General features: G+C 38.5%; 1 protein-coding gene and 1 long non-coding RNA gene across 3 annotated transcripts in view; one reads left to right on the top strand and one right to left on the bottom strand.

The window, feature by feature from the left end:
* Positions 1 to 883: 883 nt before the first annotated feature.
* Positions 884 to 26910, bottom strand: part of sqor (sulfide quinone oxidoreductase) — a 62115-nt gene continuing 36088 nt past the window's right edge. Inside the window, exons 8-11 of one of the 2 annotated variants that reach the window (XM_034176236.1) lie at positions 2042 to 2109; positions 1764 to 1942; positions 1609 to 1667; positions 884 to 1538 (exon numbers count right to left, since the gene is read on the bottom strand). In XM_034176236.1, the coding sequence (XP_034032127.1) occupies positions 1610 to 1667; positions 1764 to 1942; positions 2042 to 2109 (305 nt within the window). In that variant the 3' untranslated portion in view covers positions 884 to 1538; position 1609. Of the gene's footprint in view, positions 1668 to 1763; positions 1943 to 2041; positions 2110 to 26910 lie in introns of both variants that reach the window. The other variant, XM_034176235.1, reaches the window with a different exon arrangement.
* LOC117515602 lies at positions 17598 to 21647 on the top strand. The gene is made up of 3 exons (XR_004562191.1): positions 17598 to 17611; positions 18235 to 18239; positions 21443 to 21647. It is a non-coding gene; the product is annotated as an uncharacterized LOC117515602 (long non-coding RNA).

The following is a 26910-nucleotide window of genomic DNA, read 5'->3' as shown; positions in this document are numbered from 1 at the left end:
CACACCTGTTTGTTCCACAAAAGTGATGAACTCACTGACTGAATGCCACAATACTATTATTGTGAACACCCTCTTTTCTACTTTTTTTTTTTTACTAATAGCCCAATTTCATAGCCTTAAGAGTGTGCATATCATGAATGCTTGGTCTTGTTGGATTTGTGAGAATCTACTGGTACCTTGTTTCCCATGTAACAATAAGAAATATACTCAAAACCTGGATTAATCTTTTTAGTCACATAGCACTACTATTACTCTGAACACTACTGTATGAAAGAAATTCAATCCTTTTTTTGACAGAGCTAGGAATTTTTAAAAATTCATTCAATGTTAAAAGATTGTTCCAATTCTCCAAGATTTTTTTCCTGACTTTGACCTGTTACTTTGAAAAAATAATCAGTTCTTGCCTATTAGGATATAAATCCTCTATAAAAATTTCAGAACTACATATGAAAGATTGTGGGCTCCTGGCTGTTCACAAACAGACAAAGGCGAAAACATAACCCAACTTTGTTGGTGGAGTAATAAGTACAAGACAAATTTCAGTTTTTATTCACATCAGATTTGCAAATTCTCAAAACTTCATATACATCAACATGTTTCGCTCTAAACAGCAAAACAAATTTAAGAAATACATTTAGTTAATTCTGAAAAGCTACTGAATGAATGACATTATTTGGGGTCATCTGCAGAATGGTTGGCAGTTCTGGATGCAAAAAGGGTTGGAACCCTTTAAGTCTGCTTTAAGTCTTCATGGCATAGATCAACAAGGTGCTGTCAGCATTCCATAGAAATTTTCAATCATAACATGTTTGCCCACCGTAGCATCATTGTCTCGTTCTTAGCAGATAGGTCTCCCTGGAACTGACGCTCAGCCTAGGTTTCATTTTTTTTTTTTTTTTTTTTTTTTTTTTAAGGCCATTCTCTTAATCCCATCTTTGATCAGCAGTTTCTGAAATACTTAAATCCATTTTGGCACAAACAACTATGCAACGTTTAAGGTTATTTAAGTCACCTAAATAGCGCCCTTGAACATAATTGAGGGTTTTTTTTTTTTTAAAAACTACACCCATTTGCTCTCAAAAATACCCGTTTGTTTAATTATAATGTGCAACAGGTGAGCAAGTCTGTTATTTATAGGACAATAGGTAAAAAGGGTGGCATCAATATATGGTATATATTGTTGCTGCCAAAAAGTTTATTCAAATCAACAATATAGCATGCTGCAACAGTCAGCCAGTCTTCCTGATTCTGATGCTTTGTCTGGACAATTCTCTTGACCATGCCAACATACATTGAGATTCCACTAAGCAAATGACTAACTACATATTTGTTATAATGCATGATTGAACAGTGGGTGTGTGTTTGTTATGTTCATAAAAGAGAAGTGAAATGTGCTTTAAAAGTTAGTGCAACAATACAATCAAGAAAGTTCAAGAGATAAGTGATTACCCATAACCATCACCATTTATACTTCTGCAGCATAACTGACCAGTATTTGGTTAAACATGTTCTGATCAGTCATGATGTCCATGTGATATTGGCAAAAACCAAAGCTGTGAACGGCCTGTTCAAATCAATTTACTCCGTTGCATCAGTTAACATGCAAACCTTATTTCATTCCAAGATGGAGGAGTTTCCTATATGGTCCAGGACCTCCCCACAGGCCCCTGGTGGAAGCAGAAGCAAATATTTTTTTACACAACTATTAAATAGCTGGGATTTTCCCCCTGCTATCAATATAGTGCTGACAACTTTGTACATACTTGAGAAGGCCATGCCAATAGATGTGAGGCATAAGATGAGCTTTCAGGTAGTACATCGTTCTTCTTTCCTTAGCTTGGTTAATGGGGAAAGTTTCCAATGGTTCTCCATTGTAGTCAAACTCCGCCAGAATTACTGTATTGTAGCTTGTAACCAAAGGACAAGAGGTGTACCCATCATACTACACACAGGGAGATTCCCGATTACTTATCCATGTGGTCTTCCAAAGCCTTTTCAACAGGTACTCTTGAAAATCAGTTATGTTTGATGCATCACTTACCTTCTTATCTGGCTTTTCATTTTTCAGTATTTTGGTAATCGTTCTGTCTAAGACAGCAGACTGTCCAGCTGAAAATGAATATGCATACAAACAGGGTTGGGAGGGTTACTTTAAAAATGTATTCCGATACAGTTACTAGTTACCTGTTGAAAAATGTAGTCAGTAACGTAATCCAAGTACCATAATATTAAAGTAATGTAATTTGATTACTTTCAATTACTTCTGGTCTACTCCAGAAGTAAGTACTTCTGGATTACTCCAATATCAAATATGCTAATACAGACAAAAGAAACTAAATATAAATAGTCTTGACCACATAGTACAGTTTATTAAGCAAAAATAAAACTTTTTACATGGCATGCTCCGTTTTACTTCTGCATTTAATCATTAGTGATCGATCTCTGCTCCCCTCCACAGCATGTCTTTTTCCTGGTTCTCTCCCTCAGCCCCAACCAGTCCCAGCAGAAGACTGCCCCTCCCTGAGCCTGGTTCTGCTGGAGGTTTCTTCCTGTTAAAAGGGAGTTTTTCCTTCCCACTGTAGCCAAGTGCTTGCTCACAGGGGGTCGTTTTGACCGTTGGGGTTTTACATAATTATTGTATGGCCTTGCCTTACAATATAAAGCGCCTTGGGGCAACCGTTTGTTGCGATTTGGCGCTATATAAAAAAATTGATTGATTGATTGATTATGAATAAAGAGCACCACAATATTGTTTTAAACACACCCGGTGTTCACCTGCTAAATTTTTAACAAAAAATGCCAAACAAATGAAGGATAATGAAAACTCAGGCGGTGTGCGGATGAATTTGTAATTAAAAGTGGCTTGCAGAACAATATACGAAACAAAAAAAAAGTCTGCTACTTGTTCAGTAAACATAAAATTATCTTATTTTAGTCTTTCACATAGCATTCGCACCATGTTTAACATATCAGTCCACTTATTGAACTTTCAAAATAAGAACAGCAGCATAATGAAAACCATTAAGTAAATACTGTCAGTAAGGAGGCGTGATCGCCATTTTAATTCCGGGTAAGTTAGTGATTTGCGTGCATAGAAGTTCAAGAAACAGGTGGAATATGCCGGAAAGCTGCGCACGTTGGCAAAGCCACAAACAGAGGAACAAGGGAGACAATATTTCCTTCCATAAGTAAGTGGTTTTGGTTATTCTTGTCACTTTGTCTGTGATATTTGGATGATAAACAGCTGTATGTCTCCTGCCGTACCTGTGTCGCCCTATGACATGGACCATTAACTCTTCACTTATGTCTAGTTGATATTTTCCACTGCAAGACCAATGTCTAGTTAAAATACTTGTCGTTCATGATTAAAATTGTTTGACAAGACTGGGGATTTTTTTTTTTTTTAATTTGCACCTTAAAATAATGAGATAATGATTATAATCCTGCGAACTAATCCCCATTTTTACTAAATATACCTGTAATCTGAATATGTGTTTTTGTCTGTAACTAGCGGAATACAGTTACCTTTTTTTGTATCCTAATTACATAATGCCGTTACATGTATTCCGTTACTCCCCAAGCCTGCATACAAATGCAGTATTATGCAAAAAATATCAGGTACATTTAATACGACTACAAGCTGACAAACTGCTAAACGTGGAATATTTCTGACTAAATGCAAGAAAAATGACAGACAAACAGGGGTGAAAGTGCATGAAAATGACTAACTTAATAACCAATTAGATTAGATTCTTTAATGAAATAGTGTGGGGGGGGGTCCCATTACAAGTCTCACATTTTAACTTTTGACATACCGATGATGAAACAAATACATTTTTTTCAAAATTCACAGAAGTGAAACCTTTGTGCAGTAGCATATGAGGTAATCATCCACAAATGACCTCATTTATAAACACCTTGTACTGTTTAGGACTGTTTCCAACCATCATTCATCCTAGCAGAATAACTATGGACTCAACAACTCTCATTGACAACATTTTAACTAACGTTATATCCGGTAATCTTAGTGGGGGACTACTGGTCAGTGATATCAGTGATCACTTGCCAGTTTTCTCAGTCTTTGCATTGGAGGGTTGTTGTAAGTATCGAAGCAATATCAAATTCATGAGTAGAAAAGTAACACCTGAAACAATTGATAATTTAAGGGAGGATTTGTCAAGTCAGAATTGGTCAGATGTTTTTGTTGATGTTGACAGGTCATATGATGCTTTCATTTCCATTTTTTCCAGTTTGTATAATAAACACTGTCCATTTGTTGACAAAATATATAGAAATCAATATAGCAACAAACCATGGATAACTAAGGGACTTCAGAGGGCATGTAAAAAGAAAAACGTACTATATAAACAATTCATAAAACTACGAACTAAGGAAGCTGAAAGTAAGTATAAAACATATAAGAATAAGTTAATCAATATCATGAGACTCAGTAAAAAAAACATTATAATGAGTTACTTGTCAAAAATAGAAATAACATCAAAAACACATGGAACATATTAAATGAAATAGTAAAAAAGAATAGCGTAACTAGAGATTATCCTTCATTTTTTCAGAGTAACAACTACATCACGATTGATAACGACGAGTCTATTGCTGAACACTTTAATGAATACTTCGTTAATGTGGGTAAAAATCTTGCCAGTAAGATTGACTCATCAACTAATAACTTCTGGGTAAATAATTCAACGTTTAACAAATCTGTTTCAGTGTTCATTGGTGGTACTCATGAAAGGGAAATTCTTGATCTGGTTCATGGTTCAAAAAGTAAGAAATCGACTGATTTTAATAATTTGGATATGGCTTTATTAAAAAAAGTTATTGATTGTATAGTAAAACCGTTCAATTATATTTGCAATATGTCACTAAGTACTGGTAAATTTCCTTCTCAAATGAAAATAGCCAAAGTAATTCCTCTGTTTAAAACTGGTGACAAACACACATTTTCTAATTATAGACCTATATCACTCCTGCCACAATTTTCCAAAATTTTGGAAAAAATATTTGCTAAAAGATTAAATGATTATTTACTGAAGCATAACATCATTTGTGAAGAACAATATGGATTCAGAAGGTCTCGAACTACATCACATGCTTTGATGGACTTTGTGGAAAGTATAGCAACTGCAATTGATAATAAACAATACACAATAGGTGTTTTTTTTTATTTACAGAAAGCGTATGACACAATTAACCATGGAATACTATTAAGTAAACTGCAGAAATATGGAATCAGAGGTCTGGCATATGAATGGATAGCTAGTTATTTACAAAGCAGATTTCAGTATGTTCAATTCAATAATACAAATTCTGAACTCAGGGATGTCACATGTGGGGTGCCGCAGGGCTCAGTGCTGGGTCCTTTGTTGTTTATAATCTATATAAATGATATAAGTTGGGTGTCGAGTTCACTGAGATGTGTCCTTTTTGCGGATGATACAACTGTGTTCTGTAGCGGTGAAAATCTTGAACAGCTTCTGGACATAGTGGAGAAAGAACTGGAAAAATTTAAGGTTTGGTTTGACGCTAATAAGTTGTCACTCAACCTTGGGAAAACTAAATGTATTATATTTGGAAATAAACAGGCACCCAAATGTAAAAATTTAACTATAAACAATAAGGAAATTGAGTTAGTAACAGAATAAATTTTTAGGTGTTATAATTGATAATAAACTTAGCTGGAAACCACATATAAATTATGTGAAATCAAAATTGTCAAAAACTATAGCCATTTTGTATAAAGCCAAAGACCTACTGCTGCAAGAAGGGTTACTTACTTTATATCATTCTCTGATGGTACCATATATGACATATTGTGTTGAGTCATGGGGAAACACTTACAAATCAAATACCAATCCAATATTCCTTTTGCAAAAACGAGCCATACGAATCATCTGCAATAAACAATATCGTGAACCAACTCATTCTCTATTTGTGTCTTTAAATTTATTAAAATTCATTGATTTGGTCGATTACATTACAATTCAAACTTTATTTCGAGCGAAAAACCAAGCCTTACCGAGACATGTCCAGAGTCTGTTCCGATTGAGGGAATCCAGATATAGTTTAAGAGGTTGTGCAATTTTTATGAAACCACCAGTAAGAACAAATGTAAAGGGTTTTGTGTGTGTGGTTGGGGTGAGGAAATGGAACAAATGTTCAGAGGTTAGAATGAGTAGTACCTTAGTGAGATTTAAGAAACTACTCAAAAAGAACATTATGTCTAAGTATCATAAAGAAGCAAATATAATTTGATTTATATGGAATGTTCAATTTATAAGTGGGACTTATTGTATATTTGAATGTGTGGGTATGTATATGCATATGTAGATACATAGATATGGGTAGGTGTATATGTATATGTATATAAGTGACTGTGTATATGTATGTATATATTTATGTTTGTAAAGTATATACGTATGTATATAGGTATATGTGGCACAGCCCAAGCAGAGGGTCACCCCCAAGAGCCTGGTCTGCTTGAGGTTTCTTCCTTATAGGGAGTTTTTCCTCACCACAGTTGCCTAGTGCTTGCTCTGGGGGTTGGTAAGGTTAGTCCTTACTGGCGTAAAGTGCCTTGATTCTACTTTCTTATGATCTGGTACTATATAAATATAATTATAAGTGAATAGTATATTGATGTGTATGTCTGTGTGTCGACATGTAGTAGTGAATTTATATTTATGTAAATATGACTGATTAGAATTGTTGGACTTGTACTAGTGGGCGCTAATAAGCTTTGCTTCAGCCCACACCCTTTCGGACTCACTAGTTTTGTCTGTGTAATTGTTCATTTTTTTCTATTTGAATATTTTGTGTGCCGAATTAAAAAAACTTTGTCACTTAAAAAAAAAAAAAAAACAACTTATATTCATATTGTTAAATACAAATCCAAGTGGGAACTATGACCTTTTTGCTCTGCCATAACAGTATCCATGGAACCAGAGTGCTATTCTCCCATTTTAACTCAAACATGATTATGTACCCTCTGTACAACAGATTTTACAACCTCTGTTGTAGCTTATCAAGTATATAACACCATTTATACATTTAGTTCTGTGTGAAATATTTCTGGAACTACACCAGCTTCTACTTTATTCAAAGTGAAATTAGTCCCAACATCTAGGCTGCCAATTTCAATTCATTTCCTTTATATAGTGCCAAATCACAACAGAGTTGCCTCAAGGCGCATCACACAGGTAAGGTCTAACCTTACCAACCCCCAGAGCAACAGTGGTAAGGAAAAACTCCCTCTGAGGAAGAAACCTCAAGCAGACCAGTCTCACAGGGGGTGACCCTCTGCTTGGGCCATGCTACAAACATAAATTACATAAATAATTCACAGACGAATATACAACCCCTGGCAAAAATGATGGAATCACCGGCCTCGGAGGATGTTCATTCAGTTGTTTAATTTTGTAGAAAAAAAGCAGATCACAGACATGACACAAAACTAAAGTCATTTCAAATGGCAACTTTCTGGCTTTAAGAAACACTATAAGAAATCAGGGAAAAAAAAATTTTATGGAATCATGAAAAACAAAAGAACACTCCAACACATCACTAGTATTTTGTTGCACTACCTCTGGCTTTTATAACAGCTTGCAGTCTGAGGCATGGACTTAATGAGTGACAAACAGTACTCTTCATCAATCTGGATCCAACTTTCTCTGATTGCTGTTGCCAGATCAGCTTTGCTGGTTGGAGCCTTGTCATGGACCATTTTCTTCAATTTCCTTCAATTGGATTTGCAGGCCATGACATTGACCCCATGTGTCTTTTTGCAAGGAATGTTTTCACAGTTTTTGCTCTATGGCAAGATGCATTATCATCTTGAAAAATGATTTCATCATCCCCAAACATCCTTTCAATTGATAGGATAAGTGTCCAAAATATCAACGTAAACTTGTGCATTTATTGATGATGTAATGACAGCCATCTCCCCAGTGCCTTTACCTGACATGCAGCCCCATATCAATGACTGTGGAAATTTACATGTTCTCTTCAGGCAGTCATCTTTATAAATCTCATTAGAACAGCACCAAACAAAAGTTCCAGCATCATCACCTTGCCCAATGCAGATTCGAGATTCATCACTGAATATGACTTTCATCCAGTCATCCACAGTCCACAATTGCTTTTCCTTAGCCCATTGTAACCTTGTTTTTTTTCTGTTTAGGTGTTAATGGTGGCTTTCATTTAGCTTTTCTGTATGTAAATCCCATTTCCTTTAGGCGGTTTCTTACAGTTCGGTCACAGACGTTGAGTCCAGTTTCCTCCCATTCGTTCCTCATTTGTTTTGTTGTGCATTTTCGATTTTTGAGACATATTGCTTTAAGTTTTCTGTCTTGACGCTTTGATGTCTTCCTTGGTCTACCAGTATGTTTGCCTTTAACAACCTTCCCATGTTTGTATTTAGTCCAGAGTTTAGACACAGCTGACTGAACAACCAACATCTTTTGCAACATTGAGTGATTTACCCTTTTTTAAGAGTTTGATAATCCTCTCCTTTGTTTCAACTGACATCTCTCGTGTTGGAGCCATGATTCATGTCAGTCCACTTGGTGCAACAGCTCTCCAAGGTGTGATCACTCCTTTTTAGATGCAGACTAATGAGCAGATCTGATTTGACGCAGGTGTTAAGTTTTGGGGATGACAATTTACAGGGTGATTCCATAATTTATTCCTCAGAATTGAGTGAGTCCATATTTTTTTCCCTCTGCTTGGTCTAAAAAACTAACCATTACTGATTGCCACAATTTTTTTTTCCTGATTTCTTACAGTGTTTCTTAAAGCCAGAAAGTTGCCATTTGAAATGACTTTAGTTTTGTGTCATGTCTGTGATCTGCTTTTTTCTACAAAATTAAACAACTGAATGAACATCCTCCGAGGCCGGTGATTCCATAATTTTTGCCAGGGGTTGTACAAGCATTGCTGTTGGTGCACAGGACAGGAGGGTCGCCAACACAAACAACTCCCATCTCTGGATGGAGCTGCACCTTAAACAGAGAAAAAAAAAAAAAAAACAGAATCAGGCATCAGAAAGACAAAAAAATTCTGTATAATTTGCCAGCATTAATCAACAAGAAAAACAGAAGAAATACTAAGGTGATCGCCGGCCGCTAGCCCTAAGCTTTACTAAAAGACCCAGAATTTAGGTGAAATTGAGGCCGCAGCCCGCTCCAATTACTAATAACATGAACTAAAAGAAAAAGCGTAAAACAAAACTGTACCAGTATGCTAGCCATACAAAAGGGAAAATAAGTGCGTGTTAAGTCTGGACTTGAAAATCCCCACAGAATCTGATTGTTTTATTGACGCAGGGAGACCATTCCACAGAACAGGGGCACAATAAGAGAAAGCTCTGTGACCCGCAGACTTCTTGTTCACCCTAGGGACACAAAGTAGTCCTGCACCCTGAGAACGTAAAGCCCGGGCCGGTATGTAAGGTTTAATTAGGTCAGCTAGGTAGGGAGGTGCCAGTCCATGAATAATTTTACAGGTTAGTAGCAGAACCTTAAAATCTGATCTCAGTGGGACAGGAAGCCAGTGAAGAGACGCCAAAATGGGTGTAATGTGGTCAAACTTTCTACTTCGTGTCAAATGTCTGGCTGCAGCATTCTGAACCAATTGGAGAGCCCTAATGCTAGACTGCGGTAAACCAGAAAACGGAACATTGCAGTAGTCCAATCTAAAAGATGAATGCATGGATCAGGGTCTCAGCATTAGCCATAGACAGGATGGGACGAATCTTCACTATATTTCGCAGGTGGAAGAAAGCAGTTCTAGTAATATTTCTAATATCGAGGCCAAAGGACAATGAAGGATCAAAAATTACCCCAAGGTTCCTCACTTTGTCAGTATGATGTATGATACATGAGCCTAGGCTGAGTGTTAACTGGTCAAATTGATGCCGATGTCTCACTGGACCAAGAACCATCATTTCAGTCTTTTCAGAGTTTAAAAGTAGGACGTTTCTAGACATCCAACTTCTCACTGCTGCAAGGCAATCTTCTAAGGATTTTATGTTAACGAGATTACCAGCAGTTATCGGCATATATAACTGAGTATCATCTGCATAGCAGTGAAAGGTAATCCCAAAACGCCGCAATATGTGCCCAAGGGGTGCTATATAAAGGGAGAAAAGCAGGGGGCCTAAGACAGACCCCCGAGGAACCCCAAATTTTATGTCACTAAGGTTCGAGGGAGTGTTACTGTACAAAACACAGTGAGAACGACTGGTCAAGTATGACGTCAGCCATGCAAGGGCACTCCCAGTAATCCCAAAATGATTTTCCAGCCTATCAAGTAGAAGATGATGATCCACTGTATCAAATGCAGCACTGAAATCTAACAGTAACGGAACCGTAGTGGTGTCCGAATCCATTGTAAGCAGAAGATCATTCACCACTTTAGTGAGAGCCGTATCTGTGGAATGATATTTTTTAAAAGCAGACTGCAGTGGCTCAAAGAGATTATTCTTAGTAAGATAGTCTATGAGGAGAGTTCCGGTATGGCCGCGAGCTAGACAGTCACGCTCAATCCTGCTCTCTACAACAATTCTGACTAATCCTCACTACAACAACGAAAACTGCTCTAAAACTGTGAAATTTAGATAGCTAAATATGCCTGGCCCCGGAAAAGGTGGGAAAGAAAAATTCAAAACTACGCAGTCTAAACTGACAGATTATGGTCCGCATGGAGTAGAGCCGACCGCTAGCCAAGAAGCTAATGCTATTAGCACAGACGCTAATACTGAAGCAACTACCAGCACAGGTGAAGACGCCAATGTGGAGGTACACGCCGTCAAGACATCTGCACCCAGCAAAGATAATCTGCACTCTAAAGACGAAATTCTGGGAGAGTTGCGTAACTTGAGGGCAGAGTTTATTGGAAAGTTTGACTGCGTATTGAAAGTATTGGAGGACACAAAAAAGGAGGTGTCGGAGTGCACAGAGCGGCTGTCACAAGCGGAGGTGCGCCTTTCCACAGTAGAGGACAAACAAGTGGATTTAAAAGTTGTGGTCGAAAACTTACAGCAGAGAAACAAACACCTCGAAGATAAAGTAGTCGATATGGAAATGAGGTCACGTTTGAATAATCTCAGGCTGGTGGGTCTCCCTGAAAACAGTGAAGGCGTGGATATGTGTGGATTTTTAGAGAGCTGGCTGCCTGACATTCTGGATCTGAGTCCCATGCGTCATTCACTGGAGCTGGAAAGGGCACATCTCATCGGGCCAAAAAGGGACACTGACGCTCCGCCGAGAACGGTACTCATGCGTTTTCTCAACTACAAACAAAAAGAAATGGTGTTCAGGGCCACAAAAACAAAGAAGGATGTCCTGTACAAGAACCATCGTGTGAGACTGTTTACTGACATCGCTACAGAGGTGCACAAGCAGCGCAAACAGTTCGACGAGGTGCGTAACCAGTTGCGCCAGCTTGGAGTGAGACATAGCATTCTCTCCCCATCAACGCTGGTGCTGACATACAAGCAGACCGTCTATAAGTTTAACTCTCCAGCGGAGGCCAAGAATTTTGTTATGAAGATCCAGATGGACACTGAAAAAACAAACTGACTGGGGTGTAAAGGTACTGTTAAACATTGCTGTTAATTTGGGAAAGACTTGTATTTGTTATCACCACCACCATTATTAGAAAATTTGATAGTAAACAATAATAACTGACAATCATATGTATACATCTTTACTTTAACTCATCTGTTTATTTACTTCATACATGTTTTTTTTTTCTCTCAAACTAGAGTAAATATTGTCTATTAAAAAGAGAAGAAGGGAAAGGAAGGAAAGTAAAGGAAAGAAAAAAGATATAAATAACTAATAAGATAAAAAATAAAATTAAAAAAGGGATCTATTATCTGAAACCAGTAGCAGGTAGGCGTATAAATGTTACACTAATGATAGTAGTTCAGATCGTAAGATCTGTGATGATAGCGGATGGAAAAAGAACATTTCATGGGGTGACCCAGCTAGCTGGAAAAGGGGTATATGTATGTGTGTTGTTTATGGTTTTTGGTTTGCGTTCTAATGTTCGAATATTTGTTCCCTCCCAGACACTTATATTCTGTAACAAAGGTATTTTATTTGTTTAGATAACACAAAAACCTGAAATTAAATATATTTCATGGAACTGCAGGAGTTTACAAAAAATGAAAAAGATCAAGCAAGTCATGAATAAAATAAAGGATTTGGGCTCAAAAATAGTATTTTTGCAGGAGACAGACTCTTGAGAGTGAAAATATCAGGATAAGCAGAAGGTGGCAGGGCGCGATGTATGCTTCTTCATTTACAACAAGAGCTCGAGGAGTCATTACATTAATACATGAATTAGTACCTTTTCAAGTCGTGAATGTAATAAAAGATAAATTCGGAAGATACCTAATCATCCAAAAGAGGTTAAAAGAGTCCCTTAACCTAATCAATGTATATGGACCAAATGATGATGATAGTTAGGAATAAATTTGTGAAAAACCTATCTCCTCTCTCCCAGGAAAGAGCATTATCGGTGGAGATTGGAACTGTGTTTTGAGCCCAGCTATAGATCGTTCAACTGGAATTGACCAAACTCATCATCAATGCAGAGAAATCATCCAGACCTTTATGAAGGAGTTACAGATGATAGACATTTGGCGACATTTTAATCCTACTGAAGTTACATACTCCTGTTATTCCAAAACATTTAATTCTTACTCGCGCATAGATTATTTTCTGGTTTCGGCAGACTTGTTGTCCAACATAATAGATTGTACATATGATGGAATTACTATTTCAGACCATGCCTCGTGCAGTTTAAAATATGTTTATAATTCAATAATAGACCCTCCTAGATGGTGCTTACATCAAAAATGTCTCAAAGACGAATCATTTGTTGCTTATATAGGAAATAAAATAGATGAATATTTTAGTTTAAATACTACACAAACAACAGCCTGTATCAAATGGGACACCTTTAAGGCCTGTATAAGGGGCTATACAACCCCTGGCTAAAATTATGGAATCACCGGCCTCAGAGGATGTTCATTCAGTTGTTTAATTTTGTAGAAAAAAAGCAGATCACAGACATGACACAAAACTAAAGTCATTTCAAATGGCAACTTTCTGGCTTTAAGAACACTATAAGAAATCAGGAAAAAAAAGATTGTAGCAGTCAGTAACAGTTACTTTTTTAGACCAAGCAGAGGAAAAAAATATGGAATCACTCAATTCTGAGGAAAAAATTATGGAATCACCCTGTAAATTTTCATCCCCCAAATTAACACCTGCATCAAATCAGATCTGCTCATTGACATTGACCCTATGCGTCTTTTTGCAAGGAATGTTTTTGCAGTTTTTGCTCTATGGCAAGATGCATTATCATCTTGAAAAATGATTTCATCATCCCCAAACATCCTTTCAATTGTCCAAACTATCAACATAAACTTGTGCATTTATTGATGATGTAATGACAGCCATCTCCCCAGTGCCTTTACCTGACATGCAGCCCCATATCATCAATGACTGTGGAAATTTACATGTTCTCTTCAGGCAGTCATCTTTATAAATCTCATTGGAACGGCACCAAACAAAAGTTCCAGCATCATCACCTTGCCCAATGCAGATTCGAGATTCATCACTGAATATGACTTTCATCCAGTCATCCACAGTCCACAATTGCTTTTCCTTAGCCCATTGTAACCTTGTTTTTTTCTGTTTAGGTGTTAATGATGCCTTTCGTTTAGCTTTTCTGTATGTAAATCCCATTTCCTTTAGGCGGTTTCTTACAGTTCGGTCACAGACGTTGACTCCAGTTTCCTCCCATTCGTTCCTCATTTGTTTTGTTGTACATTTTTCAATTTTTGAGACATATTGCTTTAAGTTTTCTGTCTTGACGCTTTGATGTCTTCCTTGGTCTACCAGTATGTTTGCCTTTAACAACCTTCCCATGTTGTATTTGGTCCAGAGTTAGACACAGCTGACTGTGAACAACCAACATCTTTTGCAACATTGCGTGATGATTTACTCTCTTTTAAGAGTTTGATAATCCTCTCCTTTGTTTCAACTGACATCTCTCGTGTTGGAGCCATGATTCATGTCAGTCCACTTGGTGCAACAGCTCTCCAAGGTGTGATCACTCCTTTTTAGATGCAGACTAACGAGCAGATCTGATATGATGCAGGTTGTTAGTTTTGGGGATGAAAATTTACAGGGTGATTCCATAATTTTTTCCTCTGCTTGGTCTAAAAACGTAACCGTTACTGACTGCCACAATCTTTTTTTCTTGATTTCTTATAGTGTTTCTTAAAGCCAGAAAGTTGCCATTGAAATGACTTTAGTTTGTGTCATGTCTGTGATCTGCTTTTTTTCTACAAAATTAAAAAACTGAATGAACATCCTCCGAGGCCGATGATTCCATAATTTTTGCCAGGGGTTGTATAATTTCATACACTACTTCAAAATCTAAAGAACAACGTAAGAAAAGACAACAGCTTGAAGAAAAAATACAGAACTTAGAGAGGCAGGTCTTCAAAAATAGGAAGCCATCAGTGGAAAGAAAGTTGATGTTATTGAGAGCACACTATAATAAAGAGTCAGCAGATCGGGCAGCTTCTAATATATTACGATTAAACCAATCTTTTTATGAACAGGGAGAAAAACCTGGTAGGATTTTAGCATGGCAAGTAAAGCAACTGGAAGTACAAAAAAAAACATCAATTCAATAATAAACTCAAAGGGGGAAACGCTAGTAGACCCAACTGAAATAAACACGGAATTCAAAAATTATTATGAAAAACTATACGAATCTCAGTGCACTGTGGACACTGATACACACAATGCATTCTTGGATAAGATAACCATACCTACTATAACTGATTTTATTAAGCAACAATTGGATGCAATGATTAGTGAACAAGAAATAAAACTATTGACAAAATGAGCACAAATAAAAAACCTGGACCTGATTGGTTTCCATCAGATTTTTATAAAGTGTATAAAGCAAAGCTGGCAAAACCAATATTTGAAATGTTCCAAGAAGCTTTTACAAAAGGCAAACTTCCAAACTCAAGAGCCTGAGAAGCCTTCTTACATTGTGCAGGCTTTAATTATTCTACTACCAAAACCTGGAAAACCTAGCAACAAATGTGAAAATATGAGGCCAATAAGCCTGCTTAATTCAGACGTAAAGATACTTTGTAAACTGCTAGCAATGCGGTTACAGGAAATTCTTCCATCAATCATTCACAGGGATCAAAATGGTTTTATTTCAGGTCGGCAAGGCCTGCACAATGTAAGAAGGCTTCTCAATATTATTCAGAGATCTCAAAGCATTAAAGATATAGCCCTTCTCTCCCTGGATGTTGAAAAAGCGTTCGATAGGGTAGAGTGGGCATATCTGTTTAATGTGTTAACTCGTTTTGGATTAGGACCAGTATTTCGAAAATGGGTACAGCTATTCTACTTACACCCAACTGCTGAGATTTTAACAAACAAAAATGTGTCCAAAACTATTTTAATCAAACGTGGAAGTCGCCAAGGCTGCCCGTTATCGCCGTTGCTATTCACTTTAGCAATGGAACCCTTCGCCATAGCTATACGAGCACATTCTCATATAACAGGAATTTCAATAGATCAGGTAGAACATAGGCTCTCATTATATGCAGATGATGTAATTTTATTTTTTATTTCTAATCTGAAGTCATCTATCCCTGCTTTGCTGAATCTAATTCATGAGTTTGGCTATATTTCAGGTTATTTGGTCAACAAAATTAAAATCTTCAATTTTACTACTACATAAAGAAAGGGAGAACCCGCCAGCTGTGGTCTCACAATTCAAATCAGTCCCAAAGTTTACTTACTTAGGAATACAAATTCTTCCAAATTTAGACTATTGTTCAGCTTAACTATGAGTCATTAATAAATGAAATTACTGATAGATTTAATACATGGCTACATCTCCCGATGTCTTATAGGCCGAATCAATACTTTTAAAATGATACTTTCATAATTATTATATGTTTTTCAGAATATTCCCTTGCCTCCCCCTGTTAATTGGTTTAAAATGTTTAAAAAACTGCTTCTTGATTTTTTATGGACCAAAAAACGGGCTCGAATAAGACTGTCCCTACACCATTTACCTTATAATAAAGGAGGCCTGATGTGTCCAAATATAGAGTGGTACTATTGGGCTGCCCAACTTAGATCCATAAGGTATTATTTTATTACAAAAGACGCCCCCCAGTGGACGGAAATGGAGAGTAATTTCTTAGTACCTTCATTGCCTTTATACCTTTTCTCGGATACAAAAGTTAACTTGGTTAAAAAAAATAAAAACCCAATAGTATGTAACATGATTAAGGTGTGGTACAATGTAAAAAGGTATATAGCCTCAGTCCCACCGAGTGAAGAAGAAGCCACACACCCTGTTTTTTTTGTTTCATGAGCTATCGTGGCATTATCTTCAGTTAACGAGGCTCCTCTCTGAGCGTGGCGCTAATTTCAAGATGTTCAAAATTTAGCAACAACAGCGTGGCGCAGTTTGTGTTCGAGTTACTGCGACGGCTTAGAGGCATGGTTCTGGTCTAGCTGGTCTGGTGCATTACAGGTGGACTGCAGCCTGGCGCACAGCGCACAACTGCGGAACCGTTTGTCACAGTGTCTATTTTTGGACTGCGTAAAAAAAAAAAAAAAAAAAAGAAGGGACATCTTTAAATGCTGCTGTGAATTGAAAACCCACAACCCACACTTTGAAGGGACCAGGTGTGGGAGGGCTGGAGGTTTGGACCAAACTCATGCCTAAATGTGCGCCAACATGGCGCTATCATGGCACTATGTGGCTTAGTGTGGCTGATGCGAGCCATTCGAGGCTGTAATGACAGGTCGGTCGTGGCTCATTAGAGGCTGCTATGCAGCACATGCGGGGTACAGAGAGGCACATAGTGGCACCTTCATAGTGGATACGTGTTAAGATGAAAACGTGGGTCATTCTTCAAATAATCACCCCACACCCATGCGTGGCTCCTTCTTCAGCCTTCATTATTCGGTGGGACCGAGGCTTATCAATGAACCTGTTACCTTGTCACAACTGACCCCGATCTGGGGAAATCAAGATTTTAGACCTGGGAGAGCTGATGCAGTGTTCAAGCTGTGGGCTCTGAACGGACTGAAGAAAATTGGAGATTTGTACATGGCGAACTCTGACTACATGTTGTCATTCGACTTGCTTAGACACAAATATAACAGACAATAAATCGTATCAAAATCACCCATCTCTGAGTTGGAGGAGGTGATCAGTGGAAATGACCTTAAAAGGGGAACAATCTCAGAATTTTATAAATTATTGATATCACATTCCTCTGACAACTCTGTTGCGAAATTTGAGGCATGGAAGAAAGATTTGAATTCAACTTTATCAATAGAGGAATGGGAATTTGTTTGTAATAAAGCCTATAAGCAAACTATTAATTCTCAGTTAAGATTACTACAATACAAGTGGCTCATGCGTGTTTATGTCACCCCTGCAAAATTAAATAAATATAATCCAAATATCCCAGATACTTGTTCTAAATGTGGAGAAGAAAAGGGAACATTATTCCACTGTATTTGGGAATGTAGGGAAATCAAGACATTCTGGGTTGCAATAAAACAAACTGTTAAAGATATTCTATTGAAAGAATTTCCACTGGAACCCTCCTTTATAATTTTAGGTATACCGCCTAAAAAAAAAAAACAAAGTCAAGATTCACAACAAGTGAGCAACTTTTAACTAATATTTGTATACTACAAGCAAAAAAATTGATTGCATTACACTGGAAAAACATGAAGCCACCAAGTGTTGGACAATGGATTAAACTGATGCTGTCTACACTCCCATTGGAGCGGATTACATATCTACTGAAAGGACAAAAGGAGAAGTTTGAAAGTATCTGGGGTCCCTTCATGCAATTTGCAGAAAGCATGAACTTAATAGAAGAACAAGACGAGGACAATACACAAAAACAGCGATAATTTGCTTGTTGATTCAAAAAGGAAACCCTGTAATTTTGTGTATAACGTGTAGTAATCATTTGTCATCATTGTCATCATTTTCATTATTATTATAATTATTTTATTTTCATAAGATGTGTCTGGGAGGTTGATCTGTTGTATTTGTTATATTGTAATTGAAAATATAAAATGGCAAATAAACAATGTTGGGAAAAAAAAAAAGATAGTCTATGAGCTGCCGTGACACCACTTTTTCCAGAATTTTAGAGCAAAATGATAGATTTGATATCGGCCGATAGTTTTCAATACACTAGGGTCAAGATTAGGTTTCTTAAGTAATTGTCTAATCACTGCAGATTTGAAACATTTAGGAACAGATCCAGAAGTTAAAGAAAGATTAATAATTTCCAGCACAATCGGCCCAAAAGTGGGCCACAGTTTTGTTGGTATAGGATCAAATAAACAGGTTGTGCTTTTTGTTGACATTACAGGTTTTGTCAGCATGTCTAGAGAGATGCTATCAAATTCTGTAAATCTAGGTAATACCTCAGTAGTGGCGCCCACCTCAATAGCAGGATGTAGGGGCTGGGTTAAAGCATGCTGGGATACGTTCAACCTCATGTCATTTATTTTCTTCTCAAAGTAATCTAGGAAAACTTGTGCTGTAAAAGGAGAGCGAGCTACAGGTGGTTGCCCATGAATAAGTGCCACCGTGTCGAACAAGAACTTTGAGTTATGCCTGTTTTTTTTGTTGATCAGAGTAATAGGTCCGCTCTGTAGCCAATAATGCATGCTTATAGCATCACGCCACGCAAGGTGGAATACTTCTAATTTTGAATGACGCCATTTCCGTTCTAGACCTCTTGCTTTATGCTTGAGGTCATGCAAGTCATTCAACCAAGGTGACTGCAATTTGGGGGAGCGCGGTTTCAACACAGGTGGTGCAATCATGTCGAGTGTCGTTTTGAGCACTGAGTTTAAACTATCCACAAGTCTGTCTACTGACTGGGTATTTGTCAAAAGTGAGGCTAAGACATCAGGCAGTCTAGCTTCTAGTTCAGTCTTAGTTGAGGAGCTGATGCATCGCTGCAGTGATAAATAAGGTTGTTCCACTAAACACGGCAGCGAAACTAAAGTGAGTGATCAGACACCACTGATTTAAGAGGCATGATGTCAATATTTGTGACAGCAATACCACGTGCGAGAACCAGATCCAGGGTATTTCCACTAATGTGCGTCGAATCCCGAATGTATTGCCGAAATCCTAATGCATCCACAATTTCCATAAATGATTTGCAGAGGGGATCAGAAGGCTTATTTATATGAACGTTAAAGTCACCAATGATCAGAATGCTATCTGCTCTAGTTGACAAGTTAGAGATAAACGCACCAAATTCATCTAAGAATTCAGAATATAGGCCAGGAGGCCTATATACAGTGACAAACTAGTACGGCTGATTTTTATTTTTCTGACCTTGGCAATGTGTAATATCCTGAGCAGAGCGGACAATCAGATGCTCAATCGAGTTATATTTGTGACCCCCAACAGCTAATAAGCTAAACCTAGATTTATAAATAAGTGCAACACCCCCGCCTTGCTTCGCATCACGAGGGACGTGACTAAATGTATATGCTGGTGGGCAAGCTTCATTTAAGGGAAGGACAGCTGTAGGTTTAAGCCAGGTTTCACATAACCCAATCATATTTAAGTGATGATCAATAATTAAATCAATCAACAATGATTTTGAGGACAGTGATCTTATGTTAATGAGACCCAGTCTAAGGACCTCAGTGGGGTTGACAGTTGAACTGTTTGAGTTTAGGGGTGGTTCCAGAGTGGCATATAAAAGATGCCTAGAAGTAGGTTTAGATTTGAGACATTCCACGTGCTTTGTAGGTAGCAGACAAAATCTTTGCTATTACTGGAACAACCACTGGGCCATATGGGCCACTATGATCCAATATAGTAATGGGTATTAAGTTTGCGAAGCATATCCCTCTGATCTTTATGGACACGTCTACGGGAGCAGGCCACAGTCTCAACTTGTAGAATTTCCCTCCCTGGCAGATAAACTGCACTATCACCACAGTGGATTTTCTGCACTAATTTCCCCGCTAAGCTAATGGATTCCACACCCACATTTGTCATAAGCCTTGCAGGTCCTCTAATCACCTGCGCCATGGCCTGCTGTAGATTCCTAATGTTACCCTCCCTATAGCGCTCTATGTTCGCAGACAAGATGGCGGTGAACATGAATTCACTGGCGGCTGCCAGTGAATTCATGCAGTTCCAAATACAGCAGAGGACAATTTGTTCATTTTTACTTCCTATTGTGTCTATAAAAGTGCTTCTTTCAGTATGAAGAAAGACACAAATATTGTAAATATGTTACTGTATAAAATCCTGCCTGCAGTTGTTTAAAATTTAAACAATATATCTGCCAGCACAGATACAGACTGTGCGCCAACTGTAGTCTTTAAATATGAAATTCAGTGTGATCGCTATTCATTCGCTTGTGTTTTAATACATTTCAACAGCAGTGGGGCAAATCAAATTGAACGTTCGGAAACATTTGTTTCAAACAGTTGGCGATGTTCTCAGGCCCTATTTGCAATGTCATGTCTTATTTTTTAATATTTGAAACATGGGTCTTTCAAAGGTTTCACAAGCAGCGTTTCAACTTTGCAGTAATGGGAAAAAGGGGAGGAACTGAGAACTGCTTAATCTACTTTTCCATTCATTTATACTGAAAACCGAAGTTCTATAAAAAATAGAACAGCAGCAACAAAATGTATAAAAGGCCAATGATTTTTTTTTTTTTTTTTAAACATACTTATATTTACCCGAAGGCGAAAACAATCAAATGTGAGTGAATAACTTATTTTTGAGTACAGTATATAATAAAAAAAATAAGCCTTTTCATGTGGTCATTACACATAAGTAGAGCACAGCGCTCATAGAACGTAAACATCCACCAACACTAGTTCCCAATTCCACAAATTCTTATCATGGAGAAAATTTTCATGGTCAAAGTCCTGTTAGAAGTGGACTTTCATAAGCTAAAACATAATATAAACCAAAATGGCTTTTCAATGTTAAAATCAAATACCCCCTAAATCAACAATACAGATCAAACAGTCTATTCATTGAGAGTGCCAGTTTGCACCTCATTGTCACAAATGAGGTGATGGAGGTGCTTTTGATTGAGATATAATGCAAAATGTATATCAAATGAGCCTTTCAAGATTAAATTCAAATGTCTGCAAAATCCACAGTCTGGATCAAACACTGTCAGGCGACAATGAGTGCCAGTCTGCACCTCACTTTCGAATATGAGAGCAATTACGACACGTTTGATTAAGATATAATGTAAAATTACATTAATTACCTCCGCCTGACTTCATTGGCGGAGGTAATAAGGTACACCTCATTACATATCGAGTTGGTGCATACAGTCAGAATATAACAGTGACCAAGGGAACAAACAAAGTGGTATCATTGCAGCAGCTTGCAGTGTTTTAAACAGGCTGTTATTCACTCACTTTAAAAAAGCCTAATGTTGACCCTTTACTTCCTCAGAATTTTAGAACAATTTCAAAATTGCCTTTTATCTCCAAATTTTCAGAAAAAGTGGTGGCCAAACAGCTTAATGAGGTCTTAAGCCTGGTTCACATGACAGGATTTTAAAATTATCTTTAGGTTTCCAAAACCTGAGAGACCACACACGTGAAGATAAAAAAAAAAAAATCATAGCTAACAGGTTTGGTCGTATAGTGTGTGGTGTTTAGCCACACACACGAACAGATTTCACGCACGGACATTCACAGCTCAGACAGGAAATCTTGCAAAATCGAGATTAAACGTGACTTCAGAGTAAACAAACAGATACTTTGTGGACTATTTAAAACAGAGGGGAAAAAAATGATACAAAAAGAAAAAGCGCTCTTTAAAGGGAGTGGAGACAGCGCGACCACCGGACTTTCTGGTAAATCAGAATAGCCGTTTTGATTTTATTTTCCACTCCGTGCGTCCGTCACCTCGCTTTCTGATTGGCTGCACGTCACATTCAGCAAGCTGCTCGTTTGTGGTCGGAGGACACCACACACGCTGCGATATCGGGCCAAAAAAAAAAAAAAAAAAAAAAAATCCAACATGCTGAATATTCCCGATTTGCGATCGGAGCGCTCCTGTCACCCTTCTGAGCAGATCAGAGCGCTCTTAACACACCACACACGACCGTAATATCTGTTAAGATTATCTTTAATCAATAAAATTTTATTTGTTAAGCGCCTTACAACAATCTAAGTTGACCAAAGCGCTGTACATATAAAAATCGCATTTAAAGTATAGTTAAAGAGAGGAACACATTCATTTTATTCCCAAGTCTAAAAAGACTAAGTATCAAAAGCACATCTAAACAAATACGTTTTGAGTTTTGTTTTAAAAAGGGGCAGATCCGAGATGGCACACAAGTCAAGGGGCAGCGAGTTCCAAAGTTTAGGACCTGCTACTGCGAAAGCACGATCACCCCACTGTTTGCTTCGAGACCTGGGCTGCTCCAACAAGTAGAGCTGTGCAGATCATAGAAATCTGCTGGGCTGGTGAAGAGTCAGAATCTCACATAGATACGCAGGTATGAAGCTGTGGATGGAGCAGAAAACAAACAGGAGAAGTTTGTATTGGATCCTGTATTGCACTGGCAGCCAGTGGAGAGAGCGCAGAACAGGTGTGATATGGTGATGTTTACCAGAATTTGTGAGGAGCCGGGCAGCAGCTTTCTGTACCAGTTGTAACCTGTGTTAAGATGTTTGACTGAGTCCGATGTACAAAGCATTGCAATAGTCCAAGCGTGAGCTGATGAATGCGTGGATTGCTTTCTCCAGGTCACAACAACTGAGGAAGGGTTTCACTCTTGTGAGAATGCGGAGCTGAAAGAAGCTTGTCTTAACAACAGAGTCAATTTGTTTATGGAGATTTAGACCAGTGTCCAAGTGAACTCCCAAGTTTCTGAATACGGTGTTATGGTGAGGAAGTGAGTGACCGTTTGAGACAGCGGCAAGTGGGCTTGTGGTGCCAAATAGACAGAATTCCGTTTTGGATTCATTTAGACTCAGGAAATTCTGTGTGAGCCAGTGCTTGATGTCATCCATACAGGTGTTGATGGTCTGAAATGCATCTGGAGAATCTGGCGAGACTGGTAGATAGATTTGAAGATCATTGGCGTACATATGAAAAGACACATTATGGCTAGAGATGACTGAACCCAGAGGCAGCATGTAAAGAGAACAGAACTGGGCCCAAAATGGAGCCTTGCGGGACACCAGAAGACAGTCGGGCTGTAGAAGAGGAGTGGCCATTGATGAAAACAGAGAAGTGCCTGTCCGTTAAATAGGACTTGAACCACTGCAGCACGGGACCCTGAAAGCCCACCTGCTGGGCTAGACAGTTCAGGAGGATGGAGTGGTCCACTGTATCGAATGCTGCAGTGAGATCAAGCATTACCAACAGTACAGGTCTCTGAGTCCAGGGACAACAGGATGTCATTTTGGACTCAACAGTGCGGACTCAGTACTGTGGCGTGTACGAAAACCTGACTGAAATTGATCCAAAATCTGATTCTGGTCCAGAAAAGACAGCAACTGATTAAAAACAAGCTTCTCTAGAATTTTAGAGAGAAAAGCCAAGTGGGACACTGGTCTGAAGTTTGACAGTACTCCTGGATCAAGGTTTGGTTTTTTAAGCAGCGGTCTGACCACAGCCTGTTTGAAAACAGCCGGAACAGTCCCAGATCTTAGGCAGTTGTTGAAAAATAAAAGAAGCCTTGGTCCTACTGTGTCAAAAATTTGTTTCAGCATCTTTGGTGGAATTATGTCCAGGGGACAGGTGGTAGGTCTCAACTTCTGAACAACCTCCGAGAGCTGAGAGAGAGACACTGGCACAAACTCTGAGGACACTGGAACTGGAGACAACAGAGGGAGGTGAGCTTGACAAAGTAGGGATATAGTGGTTTGGTTTTATACTTGGTCTGACAGATGCCACTTTGTCCACAAAAAACTGAAGAAAGTCTTCACAAGTTGACGTGGTTGCATTATTGAAATTTTTATCTGTAGGATGTACAACTGATTGAATTGTATTGAATAATGCACGGGGACGGTTGCAGCTGGCAGAGATTATGTTGGAAAGATATTTGCACCTTACCTCCTTTACTGCATGTTGGTAATCAGAGAAGGAGTCCCTAAGCATCTCCAGTGATACATGCAGTCTGTCTTTTTTCCACCTGCGTTCAGCCTGCCTACAACGCCTCCGCAGAGCCCGGGTGGTGTCATCCAACCAGGGGTCTGGTGTAGGTTTGGTGGATTTAAATTTGACAGGTGCAATGGTGTCCAGAATTCCCGAACAGGTGGAATAGAATGAGGCAAGGAATTCGTCCGGGGATTGGGAAGTTGGTTCAACATGTATATTGGAGTTCACAAAGGCTGCAATGAATTTTTTTTTTCCCCAATTATTTTTATTAAAGTTTTTCATACAGCAGAATTTTAACAGAGGTACACTTCACTGGGGTGTAGGCAGAACTTGACTTCATGGTGTACATATATGCATGAGCGTACTCAATGCGATATACGAGGTCTGTGAGAAAAGTAACCGACTTTTTTTTTCAAAAACTATATGGATTTGAATCACGTGTGATTACGTCAGACATGCTTGAACCCTCGTGGGCATGCAAGAGTTTTTTCACGCCTGTTGGTTACGTCATTTACCTGTGGGCAGTCTTTGAGTGAGGAGTGGCCCACCCTCTCGTCGATTTTTTCATTGTTTAGGAATGGCTCAGAGACTGCTGCTTTGTTTGATAAAAAATTTTCAAAACCTGTAAGGCACAACTGAGTGGACACCATTTGATAAATTCAGCTGGTTTTCGGTGAAAATTTTAACGGCTGATGAGAGATTTTGGAGTTTTACTGTCGCCGTAAGGATGGCCCACGGCGCCTGACGACGATCTGCGCTCCGAGGTGGCGGCGTCTCGCTGTTTCAAGCTGAAAAATTTCAGGCTCTGTGGACCCAAGACGTCGTGAGATAACAGAACTTTAAGAATTCAGGATCAGGAGTTTATCCAGACATTCCACTGTTAAAGGAGATTTTGTAATGAAAGAACGTGCGGGCAGATTCGCATGTTGGGCCGGACCTGACCACAGGGGGTCGCCACAGGAAAAACACCTCCGTTGGAAACCTTAACGGACAAGTTGGAACATGCCCAAGCTGTTAAACAATTTCTCAGATACTCACTTGTTGAAAGCCATCAAAAGCCGCCTGAATTTTACAAATGGTTTTCAATACTGAGGTGTTTTTCATGTCGCGGCGCAGACGGATTTGCAACGTCATCACGGATCCGACTCGGCAAATTCGTCCGCACGTTCTTTCATGACAAAATCTCCTTTAACAGTGGAATGTCCGGGTAAACTCCTCATGCCGGCCTCTTCTGAAACTTCTCTGTTCTCTGACGATGTCCTGGGTGAACAGAGCTTTAAATTAGGCTGTTTTCAGCTCGAAACAGCCAGACGGACGCCACCTCCGACCGCGCCGTGCCGATCCGCTTTGTGGGCTGTGCTTAAAGCGAAAGAAACTCCACAATCTCTCATCAGCCGTTAAACTTTACACTGAAAACCAGCTGAATTTCTTGAATAGTGTCCACATGGATATCCCTCACCGGTCCTGAAAAAAATTTGATAAAGCAACGCGCGCCATCTCCCTGCAGCGTCTCACACAAAGAGATTCTGACGGGAGGGGGAGTCCACACCTCACTCAAAGCCTGCCCACAGGCGAATGACGTCACCGACAGGCATGACAAAACTCACGCATGTGCACGAGGGTTCAAGCTTGTCTGACGTAAAAACATATGAATCAAATCCATTTATTTTTTTTAAAAAAATAAAAAGGACCGCTTTTTTTTTTTTTTTTTTTTTTTTTTTTTTTTATCAGACCTCGTACATATATGCAATTATAGAAAAACAACAAGAACAGATAACAGAACCAATAAAAAAAAAAAAGACCTGCAAAAGTATAAATATGTGACATATAGTACAATGAAATGCTTGCAAGGGCCATTAGGAGGAGGGCTGTCCAAATCCAAGGTGGTTTAATTGATTTATAAATGGTGTTTAACTTTTTTCATAGTAGTTAATAAAAGGTTGCCAAATTGAGTAAAACAGCTGTTCTTTTTTTTCCTCAGAGAGAATTTTAGTTTTTCCAATTGCAAGTATTGCATAATTTCTCTTAAAAGGTTTTGATGAGTAGGAGGGTTCTTATTTTTCCAATTAAGCAAAATTAAGCGTCTTGCCAGAAGTAGCACAAAACATAGCACATTGGTTTGAAAATTATTTAGGCTTACCCCAGTAGGAACACCACCAAATAATGACATTATTGGATCAATAGGGAGTTTCTTCTTGAAAATTTCAGACAAAGTGTTGATAGTTTTGGTCCAATATGGGTTGATGATAGGACAGTTCCAAAATGTATGTGACAGTGAAGCTGGAGAGAACCCACAACGTTCACAGGCAGCATTTACTCCTGGAAACATCTTAGACAGTTTTTGTTTAAACAAGTGTAAGCGATGAAGGATCTTGAACTGTAGTAGTCCATGTCTCACACAAACTGAGGAGGAATGAACCCGTTCCTGAGCTTCAGTCCATTGGTCTTCTGTGATGTTTATTCCCAAGTCTTTGCTCCAAGCATCCATTATGTGATCAAGTGATGTTGTACGTTCAAACTGTGAAAGGTTGTTGTATACCTTAGTTATCGATTCCTTTTTTAGTGGGTTGTTTAAAAGTATATTATTCAAGGGATATTCGGAGGGTTGATTGGGAAAGGAGGGAAAATTTCTCTTTGTGAAGCTACGAATCTGCAGATATTTAAAAA

The sequence above is a fragment of the Thalassophryne amazonica genome, chromosome 8, assembly GCF_902500255.1.
Source record: "Thalassophryne amazonica chromosome 8, fThaAma1.1, whole genome shotgun sequence".
NCBI lineage: Eukaryota > Metazoa > Chordata > Actinopteri > Batrachoidiformes > Batrachoididae > Thalassophryne > Thalassophryne amazonica.
The sequence above is the reverse complement of the archived record's forward strand: the minus strand, read 5'-3'. Positions and strand labels throughout refer to the sequence as shown.